A 25800-nucleotide genomic window follows, 5' to 3' on the forward strand; every position below is an offset into this window, starting at 1 on the left:
AGTAATTTATAAAAGGAAATTTTATTTTATGTATTAAGGGAAAGAATATTTTATTTTCTGAATTTCAACCAAGTATAAAGCAAGAAATTACAAGTATAACTGCACCTTTAGTTTATCATTGCTGTAATCACGTGGCTCTTTTCCTACATCATAGTTTACCTCTTTGTCATTACTAATTCCTATGTAATATTTTCTCTGCCTTTTTTGCAACATTATGAAGTACTGTACATGCAAATACTATTCTGGCTGCATGTTCAGGTTCAATTCTCATGGAATTCTGCACAATTCTCATTGAAGCACTGATGCTGCATTTAATGCAACACAAAGTTCTTTTATGTGGTACATTAACACATTATTACTGTCTTTCCAAAACATCCTCAGGATTGCAATGAAGAGGTGGGATTAACCAGTCACTCAATTCCTATGTATTAGTATCTACAATGACTGCCACAGGAAACAACCTTCATCCATTTTCTAATTTTCAACAAACAGCTATGTTATTAAAAGATAACATAGAAGATCTGCTGTTGCATCACAACAGCTGCCAGGCCTATTTGCATTTACAGCATAAAATGTGTAATCAGGGCCGCAATTTAAAGTGACATTTAATGAATGTTTACCAACAGATTTAATAAACATCAACACATTTAATGAATGTCTATCAACAAATGCTTCTTCAATACATCAAAGAGACATTTACACTTCCTGCCACACATGAAAATCCACCAATGTCTTAAAAAAAAACTTTCTGCAATATTGTAAATATCAATAATATTAGTTCATTGTAAGTTATAAAAAGAGTTGGTAATTAAATGAGAGGATTATACATATAGAACTCCCAAAAAAAAATAGTGTAGTACTTGCTGGAATCTATGCTTCTATAGATGATGCTGAAAGAATTGTTGAAGATCAATATCAATGCATAAGAGCAATTTGAAATACATAAATATACTTATTTATGGTTTAGAAATATCCTAAATGATCACCCTTTGATGCTAAAATTAAATTTCATATTTCTTATGTACTCCATTTAAATTATTCCCAGAGTTCATTATAGTATTTTCAAATGAAGGTTACAAATGTAGAATACTGGGAATGCTCAACATCTGAGCAAACCATATTAAGGTTTAAAAAAAATCATTAACTTCTAGACACAAAGTTTATTTTGATAGTTTTTTAACTCAAGTTGGACCTTTGTAAATATATCATTCCATAGGATAAAAATTTCTCAAAACTGTATAAAAAAATAAAATTTCTTCTAAGTGTAGCGGTATAAGTTGTGAAGTAAATCTTTTACTATTCACCAACAGGTAGTTCAGAAATTAAAAGATGCATAGTCTATATATTTCTACAATGCATGTATACATGCTTCGAGTTGTTTTTTCTCATTTTCCCTTTATCAACTAATACATGAATGAACTCAAGAGTTTTCATTGAAAGGTACCTATGAAAAAATTAAGGAATTAAACAATCACATTTAAAAATGTAATAGTAAATTCCTTGTTAATTAAAACAATCAAATTTTGCACATGAGACAGTCTTCTATGAAATCAGTGTACATGTAATAACAATTATGCTCCAATTTATATTCCCCTCACTCCAGGGTTTCTTTCTTTTTCTCTACCTATTAAACTATACCTATTATACATAATAGCCCACTACTTCAGTGATAAAATGATCACCCATAGATAAAAACTCATAATGTTAAGTAAAAGGATCTTATGACCTGCTGATGCTACAAGCTGCTCTTCCCAACCTGCTCTCCTTATGTTTGATTAACGTTTAAAGATAAATGAAAATATATTGATTAATGAAGAATATATTAATGAAGAAATCATTTTGTCAATAATGGAGTAAAATAATTTATTAAAATAAGACTGATTGACATGCTATTGATAATTCTCCAGATATCTAGTGTAGCTTTCTTGATTTGGGGCTTATAGTATCTATATTTCTTATTTGTAAATGAATATACAAGCTTATTTTGTTGCATATGGACCAACAGGCCAGGATTTGTGTTAGAACCCAATAACAGAAAAGTGGCTGGGAAGAGTAACAGGGAGACATTAGCATAAAAAAACCTGATCTGACTAAGCCTTAAACTATTAAACTACTGCACAGAGTGAAGACCACAACAATACTTTTATCAACCTCAGTATTTAAAATATCGTACAATATTATTTTACTAATATTTTTCTTTGTTGATTGGCATGAGAAGATTGATAATCTTGTTTTCTAATATTTAAAAAATAATTTTTGTAATGCAAAAAGTAGAAAAACAGATCTAAACTGTGGTACTTTAAAGAAAAAGTTTATTTATTGTTCTAGTTTTTAAACCTTATTTTTACTGATGTATTTATTTATTTTTTAAAACAAAATTACTTAAAGTATATGTTTTTTTATAATATGCTTATAAAAAGAAAATTTCAGTCTTAGTTTCTTTCATTTACTTTCCTTCACCATATTTATAAATAACCTTAAGTTTCAGATATGTAGCCTATTATATATTTTTTCATCTGTCAAAAAAAAAAAAAAACTTTTTTAGTCCTTGAGCTGAACTAAATTCAGCTTTCAGCATCAAAAGGCTGAATAAATTAACTGCATATATAAAATATTATATGAAGGAGAAATTAGTATTAAAGTGTACATTGAATTAGCCAGGCTTTTAACAATCAATCTCATACTGCCTATCATGCTATAAAAAAAGATTGAGTCTGGAAGATAACATTGATGGCAGTTTACAGACAGAATATTTTGTCCTAACTCATTAATAGATACAAATCATGTTTGAAAAACAGACAATAAGACTGCAAGCATACCGGATGTGGTTTCAGTAATGAGTCCTTTCCAAAAGTAAGAGAGCTCGATTGGGAAATATGTGTAGTCAACATCTGTAACAAGTGGTAGTATCTCAGCTTTTCATCTGGAAGGTACTAGATTTCAATCCTGGTCAGATTGGGCATTTTTCATATGGTCCAAAATTTTAATTTCACATTCCCCTGCACAAGCTTAATACGATGAATTAATCATACACAAAAAATAAGCATGATCCTGCAGATAAGTAATGTTAAAAATAATTGCATGCACCATTTGAGTGAAGAATATCCAGAAATGCAATAAGATGGCTTTTTTAACTTTTAGAGTAGATGTCTTTTTTAACGTTTAGAGTAGAGTAGCATTTCTTTCACACAAGATCTTATTTAACTCTCTTTCTTTGTTAACGTTACTAGTAAATGCTTGTTAGAGGTTATAAAAAAATATCTAAAGTAAGCTTTAGAAGCTACCAATAAAATTTTGTATGAACATTAGAAAATGACTAACCAAGTCAAATTACAAAGTTTCTTCTTTTTTCAGACATAAATATTATTTTAATATTTTTATTGTTAAATAATTATATATAAAAATTAATTTTCATTTACTTATTGCTTAATTTTTTTTTCTATCTTTGCAGAGATCTCTGCCTCATGAAAATGTATTAGAGTTTTAGTTTTTCTCCAATCAGTTTTCCAGCTACTGCCAAGTCTGCATGTGTGTGTGTATAGGCAAATGCAGTTACACAAATTGCATTGCACTGTAAATACATTTACACGTACACTGCACTATGTCTCCATAGTTTCATCCCTACATAGACGTAGTGCAATGTAAGTGTAAATGTACCAGTAAACATGTAGTCTGTAGCACTCAGGTTGACCACGCCTGAGACGTAATGTATTCGAATATAAATGTTTATTAAAAACTTCTTTTTTTTTGGCTTGATATCACTACATTAGCTTGAAGCTTTGCGTGGGATATAGAAATGGAATTTTTGTAGCGTGTGAAAAAATGCTATGCCTAACAGGGATTTGAACTCAGGACCTCCAGATGAAAGAACAAGATGCTACTTTTTCATCACCCAGATTGGGATTTGAAGAATTTAAATATATAGAGGTAAGTTTACTACTTCAGCTATTGATACAAAGTGACAGATTTTTTATTAGTTATCAAGGTGAATTAATTTCAGAGAAAGGCAAACTTTAGTTAATTACTTAACTAAAAATGATATATTAAGCAGAAATTAAATGAAGTTTTACAAATAACTGTATTTTGCTGATAGGATGAATTTTCTAGAGTATTTATTAAAACTATGCCCAAAAAATTTATTACAGTCAAATATAATAAGGTTTTTTTTATATATTGGTGGTGTATTGTTAACTTGATCAAACACTCATTTTAATACCCTGGTGACTCAGTATTTAGAATAGGACAAATCAAATGTGAAACTTAAATAATTTAATCCTGACTACCTAACTTATGATTGGGATGGTAAAGAGATTCTTCAGTAGTAAAAAAATTCAATTAAAATCTGCTTTAATCTTTTTATAAATATTATTTTATAATCCTAGGTAAATGCTGTTGTAATTTTACCATGAACTTAAGTTCTACATAAGACTGCTTACATTCAAAGAATTTGGTCTGCAAACTTCCACAAACCAACTTGTTCCTGTTCTTGTAAATTGAGTGTCTACATTTTTTTTAAAACCTGCCTGATTATAATTGACTATTACTTTGTAAAAGTATAATGAAGATTATTTATTTTAATCTTTAAAAGATAACATGTCTTATTTCTCCTTACTCTTACCAAACATCTAATGGCTTTCTTTTGTAGCATAAAAAAAATCTTCTATATTTTGTTTAGAATAGGATCCTCAAAATAGTGTTTAGAATTGTACAAGAGATTATCCATCTGTGATGAACCACTTTTGATTTACAACCATCAAGCCCTTAAAGCAAAAATTTTAAATGCACATTTTGCAAATGTAATTTCATTCCAAGAGAGGTGGAATGTTATTTATTTAAATCAGTATTATAAGATCACTAGATCAATAATTAAAGCTAAAAATTTTACAAATGTTTACTAGAATTTTAATTCTAAACTAAATGCGCATTGTAAAATTATTTTAAGAGGCATTTGTCAAACTAATTAATTAAAAAATTTACAGTACTTTAATCATTTACAGTTCTATAATCATTGAAATTAGTTCATACACATAAATTAAAAATAAAGATGGACCAAGTATTGAACTCCTGCTAAAATTTTCACAAGTTAGGACTGGTACTAACCATTCCTTTTGTCCACTGCCTTTTTATTTGCAAATTGTTTCCTACCAATAAAAATTATATAAGTTTGTTATTGGCTACATTTTTTTAAACTTAATGCCAATCCTGACATACAGTGTACAGGTATACATCTGTTATACATTTTTTCTAAGTTCAGCATCCAGACAACCAAAAGCTTTACTTAGATGTTAAAATTGAAAATTAATCCATTTTATATCGCTTTTCAACAAAAGTTTATTTTTATTTAGATGAGATTCTAATCTACTGAATACAGGGGATCTATTCAATATAACTAATTATACCTAACCTATTCAATATGGCTTGCGGCTATTAAATAATGAGACTAATACTGCTGCAGAACAACTTTGCATGCACCAAATTTATATGACCAACAGTTGTGTAGCGTGAAACCTTCTCTTTCAATTGTTGCCACTCCAGTTTCTGTAGATATATTAGTCGGCCTTTGTTTGGATAACATGTTTTTTTGTTTTGCCGAAAAAATGATAATTGTTTTATTAGAGCAAACACTGTTGTGAAATTTCATATGAAATTTGAAAAAACTGCAACTGAAATTTAATCTTTTAGTAAAAAAAAGTATATGGCAATGAATGTTTATCATATGTGCAAATTTTTTGAGTGATTTAAGCATTTCCAAGATGACCAAGAAGACACTGAAGATGATGGTCACCCTTCCATGTCAAAAACAGATAAAAATATTGAAAAAATTGGTAAGCTGATCCAATCTGACTGTCAGTTAACTATTCTTGTCTTTATTCAAGGTCCTTGCTCAACTCCATGAAAAAAAAAAAACGACCTGAATTGCAGAAGAACAAGTCATGGGTTCTTCATCAGGACAACGCACCAGCTCACACTGCATTGTCTGTCAAGACATTTCTAGCCAAGTGTAACATCCCAGTGTTAGACCATCTGCCTTATTCACCTGACCTGGCACCATGTGACTTTTATCTGGTTCCCAAGGTCAAATCTGCATTAAAAGGAACAAGATTTCAGACCATTGAAGCTATGAAAGAAAAAGCGGCACGTGTCATGAAAGAGCTCACAGAAGAAGACTTCCAGCACTGTTTCAAACAATGGAAAATTCACATGGAACATTGCAGGAATAGAGGGGTGTATATTGAAGGGGATGATAATAACTAAATATATATATAAATTTAAAATATTCACGGCATTAGTCTCGTTACTTAATAGCCACACCTCATATTTTTGGAAAAGATGAAGCAAACATACAGGTCTGTCATTTTCTCCTTTTGCTTTATCATTACATTAACGCAAAATTTAATTCTGAAAATTTTTAATTATTCAGGACCTACTCTCACTTCAAGCTATGCATTAATTAAATCTGCTAATGGGATACGATTTGTTCTCTTCAACATTTTACGGCTTTTTTCAAATAGCATTTTATTAAAACCACAGAATTTATTACTTTTCAGACTCTTTAGGCTATTTTTTCCATCATTAAGTTTCAAGATCATTATTTTCATTTCATATATTACACTTCAATTTGTATGTTGTTTAAATTAAAAGTCTCATTGAAAAAGGGTTACAATGGATGAGAAAAGAGAACAATTTCAGCCAGATTGCAGATGAACTGTGAATTAATAAAAGGTGAATCCAAAACTGCTGAATCCAATTGTTAGTAGCTACATTAAAATTGTTGTTTTATCTTTTATGCATTCTTCTTATTCCCCCTAATCAGTACTGGTGTCAGAGGATGAATCACAGACTGCTATTAGATTTTATTCTTCCACCACAACCATTTTCACCTCTACATCCCTATTTAAAATATTTTATGTCTAGCCACCTTTTACCATTTACCTTCCAATTTCACATTTTCAATGTTCTTTCTCCCATTCTTCTCTTAATAAGTCCAAGCTACCTTTGATTGACTTTTCGTACATAATTTCTGAAAGACCTTTTCACTACATTTCTCACATGATCCCTCTTTTCATGCTTCTAAGAGATTTTATTTCTATAGCCTGTATTTTACTTTCCTCCTAGTCTTTTTTGACATACCTGTTCACTGTATGTCAGTATTGGTATTAAGTGTATCTTTTACATCATCATCATTAAGTTTAAAGTACCATCAATTAAGTTAAAGTATTTTTTTCTTTTCTCCATACAATTCAAGTTTTCTTACAATTCTAATAAAATTTTTTTGCACTCCATACTCTACTTCCTATCTCTTCACTTACTTTTCCATGCTCTGCCAGAGATCACCCAAATATTTCAAACTTTTTAACAATTCAAGGACTTTGTCATACTTTTTTCTGATTACCAATTTTATCTTTTATGTACCACACTGTAATTTTGCAGAAAAAATTGCATATTCTCTAAATTTCAACTCACTGTCATGCAACAATTTCATCAGCAAACAGCTATGCTTTCCTTCTCTTCTCTTCCCTAAGTTTCACCTTCTACTTTCTACAAATTTTATCTAACATTACTATAAACAAAAGCAATGACCCTACTCGTCCTTGTTTTATTTTATAACATCTAACACTTTGAGGAAGACAACTGCACCAATCTTTCATTTATTAAGGAAAATCCAAATTCATCCCTAGAATATTGTAGCAAGAAGAGGTCACAATTGTGCTACACCCTCTTCTGAAGGGTACCGATTAACTTCCCTGAACAACCGTTGTTTGTGGTACACGTTCTTGAATATTTGTAGAGTGTACTACTGCAGCTCTTTGTTGTGCTATTCAATAAATATTCAATGTTGTAATAAAACTTACAACTAAGCTGTTTATTTGCCAAGTTCCTAGTGTTTTGTTTTCAATGAGGTTTTTTGTCACGACTGAATTGTAATAAAGACGGAAAATACTAACTAATTCTAAACAATAAATGGATATAAATGATTCATAAATTGACTTGACTACCTTCTGTTAATAAAAGTTATTGTTAAAAATCAATTCTAAGGACTAAATTTACAAGCTAATAAAAAAAATCTGCTCACTTATCACCTTTAAAACTAACCTCTATTCATCAAAGACATAAGTAGTTACAGAGAGTAAAATCATAACTAAAATAATGTACTCTGCTAAGTCATATAAAATATTATTAAAAGTAATTTAAAGCTACTGAATTAATACCACCAATAATACATATAAAATGAGACTAATTACTAATTCTCAAAATGAGAATAATTACTTATTAATTTATTTGTTAGAATTGAAACTATTCTATTATACAGACATAGAATAGATCAATAGAAAAAGTGAACCTGAGTGAAGCAATTCTCAACTAATAAAAGTTAGGATAGAAATGGGGTGGTGCAATAACAACACTTTATTTTATCATTGTCCATCCATTTTTTCCCTGTTTAGCCTCTGGGAGTTACCATCAGATATTACTTCAGAGGATGAATGAGGATTATATGTATGAGTGCAAGTGAAGTGTAGTCTTGTACAGTTTCAGGTCGACTATTTCTGAGATTTAAGGTTAATTGAAAGTCAACCACCAAAGAACACCAGTATCCATGATCTAGTACTCAAATCCATATAAAAGTAACTGCTTTTATTAGGATTTGAATGTTGCAACTCTCGACTTCAAAATCAGCTGAATTGCGAAGACACGTTCACCACTAGACCAACCCAGTGATTAAACTACACTTATATATGTTTGTTCTTTTGGGTCTGGCCTCAATCAGTCAGTATGGTCTCAGATCAATCAGTGCTAAGCTGACAATAACCAATTAACTGAACTTCAATGTAGTTATGCGGGTATTGAAATTTAAATTAAAATAAAAAAGCCTTCGGTTAGACTTGTCACAAGTCTAGTGTGGGATTACTCTTACCCAACTACAGAGTCTATAAGAGAATTAGGAACAATGTTCTTCGAGAAATGGTAACTATGATTTCATTAAAATAATTAAATATTACAGTAGCATTTGCATGATAAAAAAAAAACAAAGAATAAATTACTTATTTTATGATTATACCATAATATGCCATTTGATATCATCAAGATTAAATTTATTTTACTATTGTATTCAGTTTCCTAATATAAACAAAGAACAAAATACTAAAACTGCTGTTCTCTATTAATAGTTTTTATTACAGTAAAAATAAATCACCTTAATAACAATATCTTTAAGAAAATCTATCATTACTTGACAACTACCTGTTATTGTTATTATTAATCTTATGCAATTGAAATGATATAAAAATTACTCGCTCATTAAAGTAGCTTTTTTGCATATAATAAATTTTTACATAAATTTTAACTAAAAATTAATATAATACCAGCTGAAAATTATAGTTGTCTAGTTCACAGATTTTTAAAGAATTAATTGTATTATTGAGGATATGTTTAAAGACTGTTTAAAATATAAGAACTAAAAACGTAAGCATTTTTCACAAAAGCTGGAATTTACATTTTTGAAATACATACTAAGATTTTTACTAGATTAAAGCTGTTTTTTAATTATACAAATGTTCCTTGAACAATTAAAGCTTTAACAGTGGAATTGTAAAAATTCATGGTCCTAACAATGAAATTAGAAATCCCAAGCACGTCAAAGAAATATATGATTCATTTAAGTAGGCGAAATACGAACTTGTGTACTCGTAATGTAACAGTAGTTTCTTGTCTCTACCTTTCATCTCAACAATATGTATCCCAATCCAGATTGGAATATTTCATATACTGCAGATTCATCACTCATCATTAAAAAAACTAAAATAATATGTGAATATGAAATGAATTTTAGCTGCTTAGTATAAAGTAGATAAAATGGTGGTTATTTCAGTTAATAAAAAATCTAGAAAATCAAACACTAATGAAAGAACAATCTTGGCTCTTGAGCAAAATATTTCATGGAAAAATTACTGTGTGACAAAATATATGTAATAATAGAATATATATAAAAACTATGTGTTTTTAATTAAAAAGTATTACTCACTTAAAGAATTAGTTTCTCTTCTTGATAATAAGTTAAGGTTTCAGGACACTATAAAGCACACAGAGTTGTATATCTTTGAACAGTACGGTTTTTGAAGCATTTACCAGAATGTATATATGTAATTAATATACAAACATATCACAATTTTTTTTAAATTTTATTTACAAACCTCTTTCATTTTATTACAGAGTGACATGTTTAACTTTATTCTTAATCCAAGAAGTTCACAAAATTTCAATATATATATATTTAGATTGGTATTCTGTATGCTCACTTTTTGAAATTTGAAAAATTACCTATAACTGCTAAACTGTTATTCAGAAAACACTCAGATTAGGCAAAAACATTGAGAAAAAATTAATTACTATGCAGGACATATCTTTAATTACTTTGGTGCATTTCACCTGGGCATTTAGTCAGGTAGGTAGTCAAAAATATGCTTTTTTTAGTTTTTCTTCCGTTTATTTTTTAATAGATATATTTTATTAATGAAATGAATATATATTTAGATTGGTATTCTGTATGCTGGTACTAATAAATAGATTATTTCATAATATTACAAAAAGAATTAATTACAATATTTCTAACATTTTCCAAACTTTTAATTTCTTAATGTAACAAGTAATGTAATGTGTAATGAGTTACAATTGACGAATAATAAAGTTAGCACATAAAGTTAACATTAGGGTACTTTTTTAATATTAAAAAATATTAACAGAGACTAGCAATTCAATTACCTAACAAAAGGTTTTCTTACATTCTTGACAAAGGAATAAAGTAATGAGGGTTTTGCTCTTTATAATGATAACTATCAGTACTGCAAAAAACCCATATGCCCATAAATAAACCCATGAGCCGGCGATACTTTAAAGTTATTAAATCAGATTACATAACTGGTCTCTTTTTTTTTAGGAACTCGGACCAATTGCTATGCTGCTTTGGGGTGTTGTAGCTTTAGCTGTGATTTAAAAATGTAATTACATTATATGGTTTTGAGTTAGTCGATAAAGAAAAGAAGAAAGAAACAGATGTGTTAAAACAGCTGACAGAAACTAAGCTGAATGTACTAGAAATTAGGGAACTTGGGAGAACTAATTCTCTCTTGGGATTTGTGGGTAAATTGGAAGATCCAGAGAGAATAGAATATAGTTGCTGGCTTTCTTAGGTTTCTGGCCCTGCAGAAGGTGGCTGAAGGAATTTGATGCTCTAATAGCTAGAGTATCAATCTGGATGGCCAGGGAACCATTTGGACACTTACTTAACCAAGATTTGGCAATTAGCCCTTGTTGGTTAAGCTGCTTGTTTCATTCCTCTGTGATGGAGATGTGTGTAGAAGGGTGAAGACACTGACCTCACTCCCAAAAGCAGATCAGATCGCAGTAAGTTAGTCTTGTATCTCTGAAATTCTTCTTAATTATTTCTGATAAATAAAGAACTGTTTCTGGGGTATTTATAGGACAAAATTGACATTGTTGCATTAAACAATTTCAGAGGTATGAGACTAGATTTTTAAAAGTTTTGTAATAGATTTAGGGATTGCACTTTTGTTAAACATTTAAATAGTTGAGAGGACTATAAGTTACAGAGGTGAGCAAAAATGTTTGGAAGAGGCCTGCAGCAAAGGCAATAGAAAAGCTGAGTTAAAACTCCAATGGAAATGTCTACTGAAAAGCATTTACAATGATGGCATCCAGATGGAGGCCAAACTGATGACTGATATGTAATCAGAGTTAGGGGGTCAATAAGACAACCTCCAGTAAAGCCCAGGGGTAGGAATGGAGGGTGTGATATGGTGACCAGAATCATCACAAGGTGGATGTTTACCCCTATGGAGGTTAGAATGAAGAAACTGATCTGCCCCGAGTCTGCAACCAGTAGAAAACAAGAATGCATCAATATATAAGAGCAAATGAGATTTATGTTGAAGAGACATGTATTAGAAATGAAAAACATACAAATAAGGTAAGCTACTGATCAGTCTCACTATTTAACACTCATTTAATATACTTAAAGGAGTAGTTATTAATATCCTAATAACAGAGAACCAGGTAGGTTATACCAAGATCAACATGAGATACATTCAACAAATATCAAAGGGCCTGAAGAAGTACTAAATAGTTTTACATAATTTTTTCAATGACTTAAATATGTTTAGCATCTTCATCTAAATATGAAAAAGTTGCAAATATGAATAAGTTTTTCACTAGTTTTTTAACTACAAAACTACTGAAAAACTTATTCCTCTAGTCTACAGTTATATACACAAATTAAAAATGAAAAAAGTTACAGAAAAAAGTAATAATGCATTGAATATTCTACTTTCTGTCATATTTCTAAGTCTCACTTTTTGAAATTTCAAAAATTACCTATAACTGCTAAACTGTTATTCAGAAAACACTCAGATTAGGCAAAAACATTGAGAAAAAATTAATTACTATGCAGGACATATCTTTAATTACTTTGGTGCATTTCACCTGGGCATTTAGTCAGGTAGGTAGTCAAAAATATGCTTTTTTTTTAGTTTTTCTTCCGTTTATTTTTTAATAGATATATTTTATTAATGAAATGAATTAATTTTATAGGTAACACCAAGAATAAAATAAGATTACTATCAATTAATTAATTTTGTTATGAAATAAGTTCTTAGTCTTCAAACTAATCGAAAAATTAATAATGTAACCAATGTAATAAAAATTATATCTCATAAATGTGATGTAATTAATTTAAGAAAACATAATATAATGTATAATTTTGATTTCTTTCAAATCTCAGGAACATTACTTTTTAAATAGAATAATTCAATCATATTTCTGTATAACTATTACTGCATTATTACTTAATTCTCCTTGAATATAAATATTTAATTTTGACTTTCATTTTAACAAGATATAAACTATTATTTTTTTTTTTTTAAGCAGTATAAAACTTTTTTTCACAGATGCTATTTCTTTTTATATTAAACAAAAAAAATTACATTATATTCACATTCTGGCATACATCTAAATGATCTATAATCAGTAAAGTCAATATGCAGTAGTATATGCAGTAAAGTAAAAGGTTTGCCAAAATAAATCATGAAGTTGCAGAAATAAAAAAACATACACATTCACAAACTTATAACTACAGTATAAAACACAAAAGTAGAATGTAATTTATAACTGTTGAGACACAGATATATAATAACATATGAATTTTTTTCTGTTACTGCTCTAGATGATAAAATTAACTGCAGTTTAAACAAAATAGCAATAGGACAAAATAGTAAAAATAGCATAAAGAATAAAAAGCATTGTAAGAAAATGTGATAAAGCTTACATAATAATACAAAAATATAGAAACCTGCAGTAATAATAGTTGACAGGAATAAAATGCTTAACATATTTATAACAGTAGGTATGTTATAAAATGCAAAACTGAATTCAAATGAAAAAATTGTAGCACAAAGTTCAACATTAAATATAAAAAAACAAAGATTAAAATAATATTAAGGAGTAAAAAACAGTAACTGAGGATGTTTTTTTATCAATAGGATGAATTTGACTTATGCATACTATTTTAACTTGTTTAATTAATCAAAAAATTTTACAAAATATGATTACTCAAGCATGAAAAATTTGAGTTGTGGAATGTTTTTTAACCTTTGATAATTGATTCCTATGTATTTTTTAGCGCTTCATTTTTTCTATGACATCAGGATTTTTTGCAAATTGCAAAATTTGTAAAAAGTTGATAAATTGTGAAAATGTGATACAATAAAATAGATATAAAACTTCTGTACTGATGTATGTGAACTTTTGACTCGATTTAACTTCTGTATGAAAATACCAATTGGAGACTGTTCATAGATTCGTCCAAAAGAACATGATTGGCTTGTTTGCAAGCCAATCACGTTGTGGGGAAACATGAAGAGTACCTCAAAAGTTTACGGCAATACCAACTTTGAAGGTTACGAATTGCTACAGAGAAAATAAAATACCTGGCAAGGTTGCGAAAAGCTCAAGACCAATGGTTGAGTGATCCTGTGGGCCGTATTTTGCACATAGTGAGAGTTTTGTCAGCAAAAATAATGAGAGAAGATAAAAAAAACTAGAATACAGGAAAAAACTGTATAAAATCTTCCTGGATGAAAAGAAGCAAGTTCCAACACACAGCTGTGCTGTTTTGAACCAAAGCCTGTGGCTTTGGTTCAAAACATCAATCAAGTATCAAAATGAATAAAACTTTTTGAAAACACTGTCTTTTTTAAAAAAAAGACAGTGTTTTTATGAGACACTGTCAAAAGACAGTGTTTCTATGAGACAAACATAGAATCTCCCATTAATCCTCAAATAGGTGTGTTGTCAAGCAGTTCAGGAAAAATCATAAGGAAGTCTTGATAAATTTAGCAATAGTTTGTAGTCTAATGAGAAAACGTAATGTCCATAAAACATGGAAAGTAATGTTTGATACGAGCTCGTTCAATCAGAGTTCACCTACCTCTATTTTGCCCCAGTGAAATCTACTTACACCTTCCAGAATGCTGAAAGGAATTTTTTTGAATAACAGTTTACCAGTTATAGGTAATTTTTCAATTATTATTTGTTTCAGACAGATTTCAAAAAATGAGACTTAGAAATATGCCAGAATTATTTAATGAATTATTACTTTTTTAAATATATTTTTTCTGGAACTTTTTTTAATTTTAATTTGTGTATACTCGTATAATTGTAGATTTGAGGAATAGATTTTTCAATAGTTTGTGAGCTGAAAATGCTTTTCACATAATTTTCATGTTTAGGTGGAGATGCTACACATACTTAAGTCACTGAAAAAATTATGTAAAACTATTTAGTACTTCTTCAGGCCCTTTGATATTTGTTGAATGTATCTCATGTTGATCTTGGCATAACCTAGCTGGTTCTCTGTTTTTTAGGATATTAATAACTACTCCTTTAAGTATATTAAATGTGTGTTAAATAGTGAGACTGATCAGTAACTTACCTTTATTTATATGTTTTTCATTTCTAATACATGTCCCTTCAATATAAATCCCATTTGCTCTTATACATTGATGCTTTCTTGTTTTCCACTGGTTGCAGACACAGGGCAGATCAGTTTCTTCATTCTAACCTTCATAGGGACATTCACCTTGGAAGGATGATTCTGGTCACCATATCACACCCTCCATTCCTACCCCTGATGGGCTTTACTGGAGGTCGTCTTATTGACCCCCTAACTCTGATTACATATCAGTCATCAGTTTGGCCTCCATCCGGATGCCATCATTGTAAATGCTTTTCAGTAGACATTTCCATTGATGTTTTAACTCAGCTTTTCTATTACCTTTGCTGTAGGCCTCTTCCAAACACTTTTGCTCACCTCTGTAAATTATAGTCCTCTCAACTATTTAACTGTTTCACGAAAGTGTGATCCCTGTGTCTCATTCTAACACCAAAGGACTCAGAATAATCATTCATTAAATAAACCTCAAAGCCAGACTGCAGTATATAAATTAATTTGAGTCTACTATAAACTTCTAAAATTCTTTTCTCATATCTCTTAAATTGTTTATTGCAACAATGACAATTTTGTCCTATAAATACCCCAGATACAGTTCTTTATCTATCAGAAATAATTAAGGAGAGTTTCACAAAGAGACAAACACTAACTTACTCTGATCTGCTCAGCTTTTGGGAACATTCACCCTTCTACACACAGCTCCATCACAGAGGAATGAAATAAGCAGCTTAACCACCCAAAAAAATGAAGGTTATTTCCGAATTCAGCGCTAAAAATACATAAGAATGAATTATTAAAAACTAAAAAAAACACAACCATTGCAGGCTTGTGTTATTTAGCAACAGGTAGAGCTACATGTTGCTAAATATATATTAAATGTTGTAAATGACATATAATTACAAAAGCTTAGAAAATTTCTGTTGTATTCTTTCTATCAGTTACAGAAAAACTTGTATAATTATTATTCCTACACTTCAAACCAGAAACTAAATTATATTTGTAAATGTTCAAATGAGTTGATGCATATAGAAAACTTACTAGAATTTTTTTTAACCTAATAAGTTTATACGGTTTGGTAATTTTCCTGGTAATTTCTTTATCAGGTAAAGAAATTTACCTGGTTAAAATAAAACATTATAGAGATGCAAAACTACTCTCTTGATAAGAGTTAGTAGCAAGACTTACAGGCATTTGGTTTAACTTAGTTTATAGTAAAATTAATTAAAAACAGATTATGATTAAAAATTATACTTTTATATGAAGAGACATTGATCAATCATTAATATTTCCAATTAATCATCTTAGTAACATACATGAAACTTTGTTAGCTAAGTGAATTCCTCCTTTAAAAGAAATTGAATGGCTCAATTTGGAAAATACAAAGCAAAAAATTTAACTGATAGGATAACAAAACCTATACTGACAGATCTAGGTTTCCCCTTGAATACTGGTTACAGAAGGCTCAATGATTAAAAAATGAACTGATACAAAAAAATAAGCTATCCTTACATAAAACAACAATAAAGGTTTAATTAAGAACCTCTTCCTTTTATTGAAGTCAGTTAAAAAATGTTTTTATTAATCCAACATTAACATAACTTTTAATTAAATTAAAAATTATTTTACAATCGACAATTATTTTTCAAATATTAAAACCTAAATTAAGTTAAGAACAATATTTTAGATGTTTCTTGATGGTTCATATTTTTATATGTGTTTAAGAAGTAAATTATTGTCTTGAAAAACATTTAACAATAATTCTAATCCAGCTGTAGGCTGAGTAAATAGTGATTATCTTCAAGATGTTATAATTGTTGCACGATTATCAGCAGACCATCTTTAACTAATAATTGTCAGACAATATATTTTTTTTAACCTCCGGGACGACATTTAAGTATTGTTTCAGAGGATGGGATGAATGATTTTTAGTGTGTGTGAAAATGCCATGCCTGACTGGGATTCACAAACCCGGAACCTCCAGGTGAAAGGCAAAGACACTACCACTTGCGCCATGAAGGCCGGCAGACCATCTTTAACTAGCAAAAAGTAGAGTTCTGAAAAGATTAATGCAATTATGACAAGGTTAATAAAGAAGTAAAACAAATATAATAAAAAAGATCTCCTGCAAAAAAAAACTGTACAGGTCTCCTTTGGAAAATGTTTATAAACCAGATATAAAAATCATATCTGGTTTATAGAACAGTTTATAGAACTGATATGAAAATCAATTTATAAACAAGAATGTTAAAAATATAATTTTTTCTGATATTAGATTTTCAACAAAATTAGTATAGTTTCAATTTGTGTTATTCTAACCTGACACCCACTCAAAAAAATCCTTGCATGAATAAAATACCTTTCATTCTCTCTCTCTTTTTCTGTTTAACCTACGGAACCACCGTAAGGTATTACTTCAGAGGATGAATGAGGATGATATGTAAATGAAGTGTAGCCTTGTACAGTCTCAGGCTGACCACTTCTGAAATGTGTGGTAAATTGAAACCCAACCATCAAAGAACACTGGTATCCACAACCTATTGAATAAAATATGTATCATTTTCTAAATAACAGATAGAAGGTATCCAATTTCCAACTTTCTGATTTTAATATGGTGGTCATATCACTTTCATAGGTCATACATAACTGGTCACAAAATGTTTGTCACAGGACCAGTTTGCAATAAAAATTTAGTTTAACAATTTCATAATGATTAACGTAATCAAAATTATTAAATATAACTTTTTAAAAACTCATATCACAATGCTTTCAGTTGCTTTTGGAGCCGTCATCAGCAATATTGTTTTTCTCACTCAAACATCATATAATGTTATTTCTGATGGTTTACTTGGGTCAGGAATACTTAAATATGTTCAAAAAGTGTATTAAATCAGAAATAGGTCTCAAACAGTAAGTATATCATTTTTATGTATTTGTATATTATGCATTTTAATTTTTTTATAGCCTTGGACCACTGCTAGGTATGCCTTTAGAGAATGGGATGAAATTGAGATTTTTTGTAGCATGTGAAAATGCCATGCCCGACCAGGATCTCTAGGTGAAAGGCTGAAATGCTACCACTTACGCCATGCAGGCCAGCTTCATTATATTAATGAGTTGATATGTGGTCCTTCCTCATATTATGTGTACAAGGTACACATTTGTAAATGTACAAAGGATTTTTGCTCCAGAATAATGTAAAATATTTTTAAGGTTAATTGAATCTTTGTTTAAGGCTGAATTCCATCTGCCAATTTGGAAAAATTTTAAGTTTCATATAGACAAAATTTCCCACATCTCAAAAGGTAATTAAAATATCTAATAACTCATGTCTTACAAGAAAATTAAAGTTCACTCTTTAATCTTTTTGTATTACATCTTATCTCTGATCCTTCATGTCAATTCCAGAAAGCATACAAAAAGCAGATATGATTTCTCTTGAGTATTTCAATTATTAAAATGTATATTATACAGAAAGTGACATTAGCAATCTGTTCAATTTCAGTTCTTCTACTATAAATAGTTGAAGCAAATGTACAAAATGCAATGCAAAAAAGCAATGTGCACAGCTCATTACGTTAATTGTACACATATGCTTTGTTATTGGTTGAAAAGGTAGTGCACTATGGAAGCACTCATATAATGGAAGAAAGTAACAAAAAGTGAGTAAAATTAAATATATTCAACTAAAAATGTGAACTTAAAGCTTACATGAATAATGCTAATATAAAATAAAAATATCAAAAACAGAGAAATAATTTATAAAAATCTGAGACTCTTTTTACAAAATGCATTTGTTATACACAATTTTAAAATTTAATGTTTGGCACAAAAATACTTCAGTCTCAACCAAAAAAATTGTATAACAAACTGGCAGTGCACTAATCAATAATAAAAAAAAACCACAAGCAAAAAAAATAAATAAACATAAATGCATTTTTAAGAATATAAATCAAGTACAGACTCGTATCAAAAATTCAGCTGATAAAAACATATCAGAAAGGAACTAAAATATGCATATTATCTGATACTGAAAGCTTCTGCACTCAGCGTAAACTACCAACCATATAAAAGCTATGAACTCTGTGATGTACAAAATAATGTGGGTTTGTTAGTACGAGGAATGATCAGAAAGTAAATTACACCCTCTGTATGAAACTAACACAAATTTATAAGACAATTTTTTTTACTGAACAAAAACCTACATATTTTTATCTATTTTTTGACATAATCACCAAGTTTTTCTAATCACTTTTCATACCTTGTAACAAGTTTTTCAATTCCACTTTCATAAAAATTTCGTCCAATTTTCTTCAATCATTTAAGGACCGCTTCCTTCAGTTCATCATTAGCGAAATTCTCCCCTTCTAGGTCTTGCTCGAGAGGACCAAGCAAGTGGTAGTCACAGGGTGCTAGGTCAGGGCTGGAAGGCAGATGAGACTACACTTCCTACTTAAATTTTTGCAGTAATTCTTCTGTCACAAGAGTTGAATTAGGAGTAGAGTTGTCATGAAGAAAAACGTTCCCATCGCTCAATCTTCCAGGTCTTTGATCAATCGCTCTACACAATTTTTTTAAAGGCTTACAGAAAGATTTGGCATTGATTGTTCTTCCTCAGAGCATAAATTCATATTAAGCAAATCCTTCAGAATCAAAAAAGACTTCAGCATAACCTTTCGAACATGTGGAGATGTTTTCACTTTTTTGGCTGCAGCAATTTTTATGCCTCCATTCACATGATGCTCATTTAGTCTCAGGAGTGTAATGAAGCACCCAGTTCTCATCCCCTGTGACTGGTGTCCTGGAATAATGTTGAAGAAAAGAAAGAGCAGATGCAAAATGTTGATGTTTGTGGTTGTCGGTCAACAGACGTGGCACCCATCCTGTACACATCTTAAGGTAACCAAACTGATTGTGAATAATTGCAAACACATTACCATAACTGATGTTAAGTTCACTTGCAATCTCTCTAATTTTAATGCACCAGTTACACAAGATCATTTCATTCACGCATTCCACATTACCCATGTTTGCAGTTGAAGGACGTGCAACACACAGTTTGTCACTCAGATTTGTTCTTTCGTTTCTGAACATTTAGCACCATTTTGTGATCATGGGGTATGACATTGCATTCTCACTATATACCTCAACAATTTGGCAATGAATTTCACAACAATTGTCATTTTTTGCCCATACAAATCAGATTACTGACCGCACTTCTATGCTGGATGAAACCTAGAAGACACACCACATTGACGACACTACACATGTACTGAATGTCATACAGAATTGCTGCTGAGGGCATGTGAAAACAGCAATACAACCAGTGCTGTCACCACAAGACATTAGACATTAATATATCCCTTTCAGTTCAAGAACACAACAAGGGTGTAATTTATTTTTTGATCAACCTCTTATATAAAAACAAACAAATGTGTATATGTGTGTGTGATTGTGTGTGTGTGTGTGTGTGTATATGCATGAACAAGTTAAAGAAACACTAATAAGCTGCCAAATACTTAAAACATTAAATACTAGACTACCAATTATCTAAAAAGTCAAATCCAGTTTTTGGTATATCTTCACTATGATCAGATTCATTATCAGTTGACAAAAGGGCTCTCCTTTCTGTATGAATGTTTGATTTGTTAGGGGGTGGTGGTGGAGGGGTCTTTGGTTTTGAAATAGTTGACTTGGATGTGAGATTTACTTGGCTTCTATTTTCCACCAGACTTTGTTTTTCCTCATTTGATGAATTTTTTAATACAGGAACTTTGTTCTTGAGTTTGTTCAACAAGTTAGATTCATTCTGATTTTTTGTTTTTGTTTCCACACTTGTAACACCTTCTAAACGCATCATGGCAGGACTAAAAACTTCAGGCCTTTTAACAGGTGTTTTCATTTTTTCACCTCTCAGACCACTTACTGTGAACAAATTTAACTGACTTTTTGTAAACCAAGAAAAGTCTGATGAGGCATTATCCTTCCAAACAGGATTCTGAAAAAAATATTTAACAAAAAATCAGTGAATTAATTGTTGCAAATAATTTTTTTAGCAGAAAAAGTACATAAAAATCAACAGACATCATAGATTAAAATTTTCCCCTTTCAGCTAATCTTTCTCCAGATGAGAAGAGGAGCAATAAAAGCTGAGGTTGTTCATAGTATATATGTTTTGTTTATTGCATCCTTACAGAACTGAGCTGAATATTGATTAAGTATACCGAAATATTCTTCAAAAAGTAGGCAACTAATTTTGTGATTCTACACATCATATGTAAGATACAATTCCCAATATTTATAAAATTTCTCTTTCATACAGTAAGGTCATCAATGCACCACAAGAATATAACAGCAGCCTCTCGTTTACTATCAGCTGAGCCCACACCATCTATCTCATGGGCTCTCTTGATCTTGTTGTCCTTATACGTATTCCATTATATCAACATTATCAGCATCCACATAGTGCCATAGAAACCCAATAATACAAACTAATAGACTCAACAGGGCATCACTCATCAACAATAATAATAACTCAAAACATAAATGAGCACAGGTAAAAGTAAGAGAAATGTCTAGGGGCGATGAAACCAAAATATAATGTCAAAATTCCCTATCGAAGACAAGAGTTACGGGAGATGAGCTTACAGGTAGCAGGAATATGAGCCAACAGATACAGAAATACGAAGAGGAATATTTCTCCTCTAACAGGTAAGCTGTACATAGGAGAAAAATTATCTCATGAAGTGCTGAATGAAGAAAATGTAATTCTGATGATTTCAAAGGAGACTACATACTTAAGTCTACTTTTGTCGGAGCTGTGAAAAATTTGAACTTAATGTGGCATGAAATGATAATATGCTGTCCGAGTCTGAATTACTGTCCTGTTTGTGTGAAGGAGAATTCAATACTGCCTAGTCTACATACAGCTATGTAAAATTTTTGAGATTGGGCAAAGTATCATAAGATTTCAATAAAAGAATTACTATACTAAAGGAAAGAGCAGATAAATATGAGTAATACTACACTGCAAGTTAAATATTTCAAGCTTCCAAACTATTAACTTTAATAACTTATAAAAGAATAGAATGAAGGATAAAAAGTATACCGGGTGTTCAAGCTGATTTTGGTAAAAATACAGAACACAGGAAGCAGTTTCAAATCTTAAATTATTTTTCTAAGAAAAGTTGAAAAAGCTAACAAAATGGCATTTGTAGATCTATAAAAATTATTTCACAATACAGAATAAAATATAGTTAAGACTTTAAGAAAAACAAGATTGAAACCAAGAGGATGTTATGTACCATTTTAAAAAAAAACATGCAACTATAATGAGAAAATATGGAAAGGCAAGCTGCAATGTAGACTGAAATGAAGCAAAAATGCTGCCAGTTTCCTTTGCTTTTTCATTTCTATATAAAGGAAGCAATAAAGAAACTAAAAAAAGATCTGAAGGCAGACTAATAATTCAGGGACAAAAAATATAAACATTAAAATCTGCTGATGATACAGTTATTTTAGTTGAATTAATAATGGTAAGTAATAAAAGGACTAATTTTTGGGGGGAAAAATTCAATTTGAAAATAAACAAGAATAAAACTAGAGTAATGAAGTACAAGAGAAAATAGAAAATGAAGAGTTAAATATTAAGATAAGAAAACTCCAAACATCAGAAGTTGTAGTTTTTTTTGTAAAAAATGACTGATCATGAATAAACAAAAGAACACATCAAAATTAGATTATTAAAAGTCAGGAGACCTCTTATGTTGAAAAAAGTCTGATGATTTCAAATATATATTCTTAAAATTATTTGATTTTTAATTTTTCTTTGAGATTAAACTGTCTTACAATGTATGTAAGAGTAAGTAAACTTGTAGCTTGATAAACAACCTTGTGCACGCAAACCAGCCACACCAACACAGATTAATTTAATCCAATGAAATAGTTATACTAGTTACAATAAAATAATATCTCAAAATATATTCATGTTTATGACTCATAAACATGAAGAGATCTAAGATGAAATTCAGAATAAATTACTTATTCCTACTGAATAGCAGCACTGAATTGAGCATAAAAATGAGTGTTAATTGTATGTTTATACTTAGAAACACAAGGAACTGAGCATAAGAAAAATATTGAACTAATCTCTCAAAGCTAAAAAAATAACTCCCTTGATTTCTACATAATTTTCTTAATTGATACTTTACCTAACTTCTCCAAGGCTAAACTTGTGTCATGATGGTTAATTTTTCACAAACTAATAGTCAATCAAACTGTGCTAACAGCACCGTACTTTATTCAGTTTAACATACACATACAAATATATATATATATATATATATATATATATATATATATATATATACATCTCTGTATGAAAATTGTATTATTATTTTTTAAATTATTATATTAAAGAACCAAGTATTCTTCACATATATAATCCAACTGGAAGGATAGAAGTAATAAGATGGTAGGCAAGAGACTTAGAACACAACCAACTGAGAAGATGATTGAAAAAACTTTTGAAATAACTTGAAAATATTTTCAATCTCAAGCTAACTTTCCTTGAAAATGAACTAAATACGTATTTAAAAAATATGTTAAAAGTTATCATTGAAAATATAAACAACACAATAAATAAAAACTTAAAAATGAATAGATAAAAAGCTAATAGACAACAGATCACATACTAAAGTCCTGCTCATTGAAATAACAGAATCAGCAGCATAAATAAAAGTTAAAATTTATAATCTATCTAAATTTCTATAATTTCTGTAGTTGATACAAGTAGAACCATCTCTCGGTTAACGAAGGAACTATGTAGTATAATGTCTGACGAGTGTGTGTACAAAATTTCATCATGTTTCGTCACTCCAGTCTCAAGTTATATTTGGCCATGTACATTGTGTTCATGTAACCAGGTACAAACTCGTGACATGGAACATCTTGATTCCCCCCCCGAGGGGAGAAGAACCCGCCTCATAGTGTGTCCAGTTGCTACACCACCCACTCAGATCCTTGCCAGCTGTGGCTTTAACGGAGGTCATCTTCTTGTCCTCGTACTGATCACATTCCACAGTGTTCAGTCCGGCCTCGTCAGATGCCCCGAGGGACATCTACATCAGTTATTCTGCCCCAGTAAAATCGCCTTCCGAAGAAGACTCGGACACCTAACACTACTCCGTAGTTCTCAAGAACTAAGCTATGAGCCTACACGCAGAAGCGTGAACCCCGCGGCCTAGTTCTACTAATTACTGAGCCAATTTCGTGAATGTCTCACAATTTGAGGCAATATAACTACAACTTCCCACAAAAGTGTTGATTGCAACAACGTAATTTAGACCTAGTTCCTTCAAAGAACCTAGCTACCGCTAAATAACTCAACTTGAGTTTGCATACTAGCTATTAAGCTAATTATGGACTCCGGTCTGGTATACCGGGGAGAGGAGAATGAACGCCTGCTCCCACTCAGCTCCATCATGGAGTCTCACGTGACATTCACCACTATAAACCGCAGTCAAAACGCTGCTACATACCATAAGCGGCATGCAGCCACGTCCCGCCGACAGTGTCGTTTGCTCACTAAAACACCCTTGTCAAAGCGCAAACTGCACCCACCCCCCCCAGAACATGGAATCATGCCCGTTGGCAGCGGCCGCAACTCTGCCAACAGCTTAATTCAATTCAAAATGACACCTCTTATAAATCTAACTGTGGTTCGCTGCCAAAGCGCCTACCTTCGGCCAGTCAACTGCTCAGGCAGACTCTAGCCATCCAGGTTCCTATTACCTACTAAATCCCTTCAGCAGTCCTGTGCAGGGCGAGGAATCGAAGGAAACCAGCAACAATCACCCAGTCACTGCGAGTCCTCCAGTTGATTTGCACATCCAAGAAGGAGTTAACTCTCTTGAGTTCCCTACTAACTCTGGTATGCTCAGCTTCATACAGGGAACAAACATATAGGACATGGTCCACCATGTCATCGACCCTACATTCCAGACATAAGCCGGAGTCAACCAACCTAAACCTAGCCAAACTTTTCTTTAAAGGCACTATGTCCTGAGAGAAACTATGTTGTATGCCGATTGGGGGATACCCAGCTAATTGCTCGCAACTCTCTAACATTAGGAAAGATACCATGCATGTAACAACCAGTAGAAGAATCGTTCCACCTAGCTTGCCAAGAGTCAAAACCTTGGTCTTCAATCTCCCGCATACACACTGATGTAAGAAGGGCCTCCCTTCTTTGCAGTATACCGCTGGCTACGTTCCATAGCCGAAATGTCCAAGGGTTTGATGCCTGTGATCACAGTTGGTGAGTGATCACACTCGTGAGGCAGTCCTGTAACCGCCGACAACAGCTAACAAAATAAGACGTTGGGCTTGTAAAAAAATATTCCTATAACTTTGAAATTGCAAGCGGTGAGCCCAGACGGGTGCAGCATCGCGACATGGAACAGAGAAGCACAATAAAATTTTGTGTTAGACTACAAAAATTTTTCATTGAAACTTATTCTATGATACAGCAAGCATTCGGTGATGAAGCCGCATCTTGTACTATAACATAGACGTGGTGGAAGTGGTTTAAAGACAGTAGAGGGTAGTTGGATGACAACGAACAAAGCAGGAGGCCATCAGCAGCTGTTTACAACAAAAATGTTGTGAAAGTGTACGCACTCCTGCTCGAACCTACCTCAACTTACCCTTCAGGCTATAGCAGAAGAGTTAAACATTGATAAAGATGTGGTACACACAATTCTAACAGAAAAAATGAACCGCTA

The 25800-nt window shown here is 31.1% G+C and overlaps 1 protein-coding gene across 16 annotated transcripts in view; it reads right to left on the reverse strand.

The window, feature by feature from the left end:
• Positions 1–25800, reverse strand: part of LOC142327081 (metallo-beta-lactamase domain-containing protein 1-like) — a 72903-nt gene that overhangs the window by 22376 nt on the left and 24727 nt on the right. For 8 of the 16 annotated variants that reach the window (XM_075369935.1, XM_075369984.1, XM_075369958.1 and 5 more), the window contains one exon: positions 17382–21014. The exons of 3 other annotated variants lie outside the window; for them this stretch is intronic. In XM_075369935.1, coding sequence (XP_075226050.1) covers positions 20556–21014 — 459 coding nt within the window. In that variant the 3' untranslated portion in view covers positions 17382–20555. Of the gene's footprint in view, positions 1–2819; positions 2845–16566; positions 17074–17375; positions 21015–25800 lie in introns of those variants that run through there. 5 more of the 16 variants (XM_075369943.1, XM_075370042.1, XM_075370005.1 and 2 more) reach the window with 5 other exon arrangements.

Source organism: Lycorma delicatula, chromosome 1 (assembly GCF_047948215.1).
Source record: "Lycorma delicatula isolate Av1 chromosome 1, ASM4794821v1, whole genome shotgun sequence".
Lineage (NCBI taxonomy): Eukaryota > Metazoa > Arthropoda > Insecta > Hemiptera > Fulgoridae > Lycorma > Lycorma delicatula.